General features: G+C 38.8%; 1 protein-coding gene across 1 annotated transcript in view; it reads left to right on the top strand.

Moving 5' to 3' along the window:
- The first annotated feature begins 564 nt into the window (after positions 1-564).
- Positions 565-8,449, top strand: part of Acadl (acyl-CoA dehydrogenase, long chain) — a 57,596-nt gene continuing 49,711 nt past the window's right edge. The window contains exons 1-3 of the mRNA XM_013017069.1: positions 565-615; positions 5,223-5,378; positions 7,323-7,460. Coding sequence (XP_012872523.1) covers positions 584-615; positions 5,223-5,378; positions 7,323-7,460 — 326 coding nt within the window. The 5' untranslated portion in view covers positions 565-583. The remainder of the gene's footprint in view (positions 616-5,222; positions 5,379-7,322; positions 7,461-8,449) is intronic.

Here is an 8,449-nt window from a genome sequence, read left to right as displayed (position 1 = left end):
CCCGGCCGTGGGGCGGCGGGGGCGAGGTGGCCTTCGTGCCCCGACCCCGGCTAGGGCTGGATCCCCCCCCAACCCACCGTGGTGACCAGGCCGGGAGATGCGGTCGGGCCCGCGCCCGTCGCGTGTCAACGCCTTTGGCGCTGGGAAACGGGGTGTCAGCCGTGTCGCCCCCACCCCGGGCCGACCCCCGGGAAGGCGCAGTGCCCCTCGGGTCCCGGGGCCGGGCACTGGGTCCTGAGCCCGGCCCCCTCCACCCCCCTCCCCGGGAGCCCACATTTGGAAGAGTTTCGTTCCAAGACAAGGGCGCGGCTGCGTCCGCGCTCCGGTGACCTTTAGCCTAGTTAGTGGACTTGGCACATGACTGACACCTGGTTCTCAACCTGGAAACTGGACTTCGCCAGTGGCCACGCGGAACGGAACCATCCAAGACAAATAATCCGGACACGAAAGATTAGGGTCTGGGTTCTGCCAGTGAAATTAGCGTTAGATTTACTATCAGAATCCTTCAAGTAATTAAGTGGGAAGGGATTAAAGGGGAGAGCTAAGTGGCTCAGTGAGGTTTGTAACAAGATCAAAGGCTCGGATGCCGTCGGATGTACTGAGCCCATTCACTGGGTGAGCAAACTGAAAACATCTATTATGATTCGGTATTAGAGGGGGTGGCCTAACTCATAAAGTAGCCAATTACTACATTGTTGTGAAGTGTAAAGTACTAATAGAGCTGTAAGACAATGCTTACACTTGTGAAGGCCTGGAACAGCTTTGGTTAAGGAAACCTTAAGTTGCCAGGCTTCTCTGCTGTTTTCCCCGGAACTTTAGGAGACAGTGCTCTTCGAACTTTTCTGGCATCACGACTCCTTTGTGCTCTAAGACGGTCTTTGGGAAAAGATCAGTTATTTTGGTTGAAGTATGGGAAGAAAACCTATGCCCACAAAGGGAATACAGGAAAAGGGAAGACGTGAGGGACTTTCTAAATGGGTTACTGGCTACAGTTCTATTATAAACAGCTTAAACTTTTACGTGCATACAAATCATTGAAGACCTTGTTTTATTTCTGATTCTCATTCAGCAGATCCGGAGTGAGATTATGTGTTAAAAGAATATGCTAGTGGAGATTTTCTTTTTAAAATGTAAATGAGGCCTTCAAAGTAATTAGAACCTAGCTTGTGAGTTGAGTCGTTTGTTGAGGGAAGAGGTTGGCCGATTTATTTAGTACCGAAGTCTTACTCTGTACTGTCAGGCCCTAAGGTTAGTAAAATCATTTTGAAACTCAGAGAAGTATGTTTATCTGCACCTTGTCTGCTGCCTATACCTGTCTGCCTTTATTGACAATTTTGAATGGCCTGTAAATGATAGGTATAAATGTCCCTTGGCAGAAAAAGCTTCCCCGCCTCTGCTAGAGAAAGAAAAGAAATCTGTCATCAAACTTGTTTCCAAGTGGTTTGATTTTTTTTTCTTCTGCATATTCTTTCAACTATCTTTGATCTCGAAGTCTTTACACTTTCACTATTCTTTTACTTTCCCATGCCTTAAAGTATTTTACTTAAAAACTTTTCAGATATGTCTCTATAATATGCAATAAATAATATTTAAATCCCGGCAGGCTTGCCTGCAAATTTTGGTTCTGTTACTTACTCATTTGATAAATGACTCACTCTCTTAAGAGAACTAATTTCATAGTCTCAGCATTTTTTTTCTTGCGTATACTGGGGTTTAATTCAGGGTGCTTGTGCTTACAGATCATGCTGTCAGCCTTTTTTGTCTATTGTGGGGCTTGAACTCCAAGCCTGGACCCTGCCCCTGAGCTCTTCAGCTCAAGGTGAGCACTCTATCACTTGAGCCACAGAGCCACGGTTTTCTGGTGGTTAATTGGAGGTAAGAGTCTCATGGACTTTCCCGCCTAGGCTGGCTTTGAACTGTGATCCTCAGATCTCAGCCTCCTGAGTAGCTAGGATTATAGGCCTAAGCCATTGGTGACCAGCCAGTCTTGCTTTTTGTTGGTTATTTTAGACAGAGTCTTGTAGACTTTCCTGCTTGACTTCAAACTAATATCCTCAGACTCTTGAGTAGTTAGATTTACAGGCATGAGCCATCAGTGCCAAAGTTCACTATATTCTAGTTATAGGGATACAGTGAATCTAGGGATACAGTAAAGATCAGTGTGACTGATCTTTTACATACTGTGCATATCCTGGTCTTATTATATGTAACCTCATGTATACTGTTCTTACAACCATACTTGGCCTTTATGTTTTCTAAAACACCACACATAGCATCTAGACTTGTAGCATTTGCTCTAGGCATTCTTTCACCCTATAATTTTTTTATTGCAGAAATAAACTTGAATAACTCTTTGACCTTCAAGTATTTGCATATATTTCTCCACTCTGGTTTTACCTGCCTTGATTGCAATATTTTTACTACAGCTTTGGTTCCTGGCTCACCCCAAGAACTATTTGTCATCTTCTGACATACTTCTAATTTGCTTATTTATGGTGTTCATGAGTTAGTGTTATGTGATCTCTTTTGAGTAGAATGCAAGCATGAGAACAAGGATTTTGGATCTTATATCTCAAGTTAGTAGATCAGTGCTTGTCACAGAACAGACATCCAGTGAAAACATGTTAACAAAATGAATGAATGAGCAACGTAAAATTATTCAGATGACACAGTAGTAACCAGGAAAATACATGAAGATTGAAGACCAACTAATGTATAAAAAGTGTAATACTAAATTAAATGTTTTTCACAGCTCATGTTTACCACCTAAAAGGCATCTTGGGCTGGGCATGTAGCTCAACACTAGAACTCTTTTTTTTTTTTTTCAGCACTAGAACTCTTGCCTAATATATGTGTGATTTGATCCCTAGCTTTGGGGTGGAGGAAGGCATCTCTGTTATATGAAGCTGTAAAACTAAAACAAAATGGCACTAAATGAATTTATATTAGTTTGGGCTGTCTGAGTGAAGTACTGTACTAGATGGCTAACACAACAAAAGCTTAATTCTTACCTTTCTAGAAACTGAGAAATCTAAGATCAAGATGCTACCCAACTAAATTCCTCATGAGGTGTAGACCTGGTATAGATACTGCATCCTTCTCACTGAGTCTTCAAATGGCCTATTCGTGAAGGAAAGAATCAATTCCTTATTTATGGGGCCCTCAGCCTTATCAGATTATGACTCATCCTTTGACCTGTTTAACCTTGGTTACCTCCCCAAATCCATCTCTAAATTCAGTCCCACTAAAGGTTAGGCCTTCAGATTACGAATGTTAGTGGAATATAATTTAGTCCAAAGCATTGAGCAAAGAGAAAAGAAGCCAAAGTAGAATAAAGGGATCTATTTTACAGAGGTAAAAAGGTTATGTGTCAACAAACAAAAATATTTAATAATAGTACATTAAACTGAATTAGACCTTAGAAACACATTTTAATGTGTAGTTTGATTACATAAAATATGTCTTTTCTAGTCAAGACTTTAAAAGAAAAGAAAATCAACAGAATCTAGGAGAGAGAAACCACAAATCAGAAGTTAATGTAAAACAGAAAAGGATTTAAATATATGATTATTTTAGGGACACAGCAGTAAAAGCCAGGACTAGTTTACTAAATTTGCAGCAGTACCAGGAGGCCTAACACATCAGTCATGTCTTTGTATCCTGCTAGAAGGAGCTATCGTAGCTATGAAAGGGAAGAACTATGTGACCACTGCTGCAGCCAGATGCTTCCGATCCAGACCTAAATAGTGACCAGGGACTTTCAGAGGTCTTTTCTGTGGGTGATTGGCTGTACTTTGACCTAGCAGGACGCATCACTAGTGTCCAGATAGTTGCTTGGTATATCAAGTTCCAGAAGAACCTGTATAAGTGGAAGGAAGGTTGACAGATCAAACTTTTTACCCCTATCAGAATGGTGCTCAATTTCTTGTCTGTAAAAGTGATTTGGCCCTACAAGAGGCAATTGTTGCTGGGCTGAACATGAAAACTTTAAGCCAAGTCTTTGATCTGCTCTCTAGAACTCATGGTCTTCCATGATGACCAACATCTTGTAGTCATTGGATCTGCTACAAACCACTGTACAGATGGTGTGAGTCTCTTTGGGATTTGCTTGAATCCATCACCCAACTCATAGGAGTCATAGTGCACATCATTGAAAGTGGACAAAATATTTTACCAGGACATTGAATATCTGAGTGGACTAAATCCTTCCAGAACTCATGACAAATTATACAGAATTCCAGATACTCACATATACAGTGAGACCAAAAGAGGATAGTCAAGCGAATCACAGAGGTGAACCTGTTCAGATATATACAAAATAATACACATACTGAAATGAACCCCAAAGATATGGAAGCAAAGGCCTTTTATTTCTTAATTTGTTTTTCATTTGCAAATGACCCTGTATTTTTTGCCTTACATAGGTGTATTCACATGCACATCTAGGGGAGCATGCGGGGAGGGCACAGAATCAAAGGGAAAACAATGAAAAAGTGCAGCAGTGCAGCATACCAACTATACAGGCCATCCAGGAAAGTGAACTATGCACTCTGGGTGGAGAGGGGAGGGAAGTAATAGGTTAGAAGGAGGGAACAGGTGATACTATGCAATAGAAAATATACTTATTCCTGGATGTAGGTAAAAGTTGCCCTGCTGCATATCACCTTTAAAACAACAATAAAGTAATTTAGAAAAAAAAGTTCTTTTAGATGTGACTTTGAAAATGTGCAATGGGAAAAAAAAAAAAAGAAAATATGTAATGGATATGTCCCTCCAGGGGGACCTTAGGAAAAAGAAAACTGAAGAACTTTAAACAAAGGAAGTATAGAACAGTCTCTATAGAACAGCAGGAGCATTGGTGGCAGGAGCATTAACAGGGAGTAGAGAAAACATTACGTTTATACCCACACTGGCATTGTAATGTGGCACTATATAATTTGTATGATTCTGGATATACTAATTTTGAAGCTTTTGCACTATTTTAACTATTCTATGTGACATGAAAACTTAGCAGTATTGTTCTGTTGTACTGTTTGAATTTTTCATAATTGAATTCATGTATCTTGTGACAGTGCTATATTTCACTTCAGCCCAGGCCTGTAGTTATGTCTGGTCATTATCCTTCTTAAGAATTTAGAAGTGGAAAAAAAAAAGAATTTAGAAGTGAAGACTACATGAATGATAAATTGCTTAATGATTAATTTTTAATGAATATTTTTAAGATGTTCTCATTCTGGAGGAGAAGACCGTCTAGAAACATCTTCTGCTAAAAAATTAACAGACATAGGAATTAGAAGAATATTTTCTTCAGAACATGATATTTTCCGAGAAAGTGTAAGGAAGTTCTTTCAGGAAGAAGTGATTCCTTATCACTCAGAGTAAGTAACATATTTTCACCTAATATAAAAAAAATTCCTTGAATACTGTTTGTTGTACATAAAAAGTAGTGTTTTGTGCTTTAATAATAATTTTTACTTCATAATGTTCTTAAGCTCCAGGATTCTTCATTTAAGTCATACCTTATTTATTTACTTATTTATTGTGGTGCTAAGTCTCAACCAGAGCCTCTCTTATCCTAGGCATTTACCCTTCTCCACACTTTATCCTCAGCCCTGTTCATATCTGCTTAAATGAATGAACTTTAAAAAATTTTTAATTAACTTTATTTTTTGAGATTGGGTTTCTTTGTTTCCTTTTTTCTTTTGTTCTGGCCCTTGGGCTTGAACTCAGGGCCTGGACACTGAGCTTAAAATTTTGCTCAAGGCTAGTGCTTGAGCCACAGGCTCCTTTCCAGCTTTTTCTAGTTAATGTTAATGAGTCTCATAGCTTTTCCTATCCAGGCTGGCTTTGAACTGTGGTTCTCAGATCTCAGGCTCCTGAGTAGCTAGGATTACAGGTGTGAGCCACTGTGTCTGGATACACAATGATTTTTAGATGTTGTTTAAAATAAGCTTCCTGAGCCATATTAGTAGCTTATAACATACATATGATCCTAGGTACTTAGGAAACTGAGATCTTGGGATTGTGGTTTGCAGCTATCCTGGGCAGAAAAGTCCATGAAACTCCAGTTAACCAACAAAAAAGCCAGAAGTGGAGTTGTGGGTCAAGTGGTAGAGCACCAGCCTTAAGTGAAAAAGTCAAGGAAGAGTGTAAGGGCTGACTTTAAGCCCCACTACTGCCCCCCCCAATGAAAGAATACAGTAGAATAATCAAATAATAAGCTTACAGTAAGTTTTTAATGAATAGTTTTTGGCTAGAATGCCAAATTAGCTAGACTATAAGGAGAATTGTAGTATAATTTCTTCTAGGAGAAAGTTTATTTCTTCACTACTTTTAAATTTTGGTTGAATGAGGTCTTGATGTAAAAATAAGTTTATTTCTAAACTCTTTCCTACTTAGTATCTTCAAATACCTTAGGTCTTAACTATATATAATGTTTCAAAAGTAAAAAATTGCAGATTTGTTCACTATCCCTTAACTAGCCACCTTTTTCTTCATTTCACCATTCCCATTTTCAAAGGAAAACTGGAATTGGGATATAGCTTAGGAATAGAGTACTTATTTAGCATTCTTGCACTAGGTTTTCCTTCCTAGTGTAAAGTAGAATGGTAGTGAAGAAGACAACTGAGTTGTCACAATGAGAAATTCATTTGACAGATGCACGCTGCAAAGTGTTTTTACTGTCCTGTTGTTGTTATTTAAATTTAATGAGACTACTTTGCACTTTGTTGGCTTTGGTATGCGTTTTCTGTGAGCTTAGCTTTTAAGTAAATACATAGACTTTACAAAGACATGGGCAAATTTCTAAGACCATATGTCACAACTAAACTTATGCTAAGTGAAACACCATGTCATCAACAAATACCAATGAATATTGATGAATATTAATATTTATATCAAATAATATGAATATTAATAATACTAATCACCAGGCATCTGTTGCTTATGCCTATAATCCTACCTACTGAGGAAGCTGAGATCTGAGTATCACAGTTTGAAGCTAGCCTGGACAGGAAAGTCTAATTAACGAGCAAAAAGCTCAAAGCCAGGCTGTGGGTCAGGTGGTAGACTACCAGCCTTGAGAACAAAAGCTCAGGGACAGTGCTCTGTCCTTGAGTTCAAAGGACAAAAAGTAGCAAACAGGAATGAAAAAGGAGAAGAAATGACAGCAAAATCAGGTGGAAATGGAAGGTTTGGCCAGTGTCTGAGTTACCATAAACTAAGGAGGCATTCCTACACAGAATCATTTGTAAATTCAAACTGTGGCCATTAAAATAATTTGAAAGAACTTTGCTTTATTTTTATACATTTATTATTTGCAGGTGGGAGAAAGCTGGAGAAGTGAGTAGAGAGCTTTGGGAAAAAGCTGGAAAGCAAGGACTGCTGGGTATCAACATTGCAGAGAAACATGGTGGTATTGGTGGTGACTTGTTCTCTACAGCTCTTACTTGGGAGGAGCAGTAAGTATGAAAACATTTGAACTTGAATCTGTTTATAAATTCACCTTTGTGAAATAATAATAAAAATGTTTACTTATATTCTTGGAATATTGAAAATTCAATGCAAAATGTGACAGATTATATTACTCATATACTCTTGGATATTTTTTGGATGTAAGAAGATAAAATCCTATTGAAGTTCTTGAGATAGATACTGTTGAAAGTTAATGAGATAGCTGGGCACTGGTGGCTCACTCCTATAATCCTAACTACTCAGGAGGCTGAGATCTGAGGAGAGTAGCTCAAAGTCAGCCTGGACTGTAAAGTCCCTAAGAGACTCTTACCTCTAATTAACCACCAGAAAATTGGAAGTGGCACTGTGTGGCTCAAAGTGTCATAGAGTGCTAGCCGTGAGTAGAAAAAGCTCAGGGATAAGGCTGAAGCCCTGAGTTTAAGACCCACTACTGACCAATAGAAAAAAAAATGAGATAGTTTTTTGGGGGCTGGGTTTATATGTTTTCCCTCCTTTAATAAAATATTTGAAACATCATCAGAATGGAAAAATAAGAATAAACGATCATTTCAGTTAAATAGGTACTGGTAGCTTATGCCTATAATCCTAGCTTCTCAGGAGACTGAGATCTGAGGATCACAGTTCAAAGTTCATGAGACTTCTATCTCCAGTTAACCACCAAGTCAAAGTAGAGCTGTGGCTCAAATGATACAGTACCAGCCTTGAGGCACAAAATTTCAAGAACAGTACCCAAGCTCTGAGGCCTCAGGACTGGCGCGCACACACATACATACACACAAATGTTCATAGTACAAAGCAAAGTCAATTAGCCTAGAGGTATCATTTTACATATGTACAATTTCAGTGAGAAGATATATAAATACCTAGTGTTGCTACAATTATTGTAGTATATTCATATACTGCTGGTGGCAATATAAGAGAAATATATATGAAAAATTAAAATATTCCTGCTCTTTCCTTAGTATGTCATTTTGGA

The sequence above is a fragment of the Dipodomys ordii genome, unplaced genomic scaffold (genome assembly GCF_000151885.1).
Source record: "Dipodomys ordii isolate 6190 unplaced genomic scaffold, Dord_2.0 Scaffold1, whole genome shotgun sequence".
In the NCBI taxonomy this organism is placed as follows: Eukaryota; Metazoa; Chordata; class Mammalia; order Rodentia; family Heteromyidae; genus Dipodomys; species Dipodomys ordii.
This window is presented reverse-complemented; position numbering and strand designations above follow the sequence as displayed.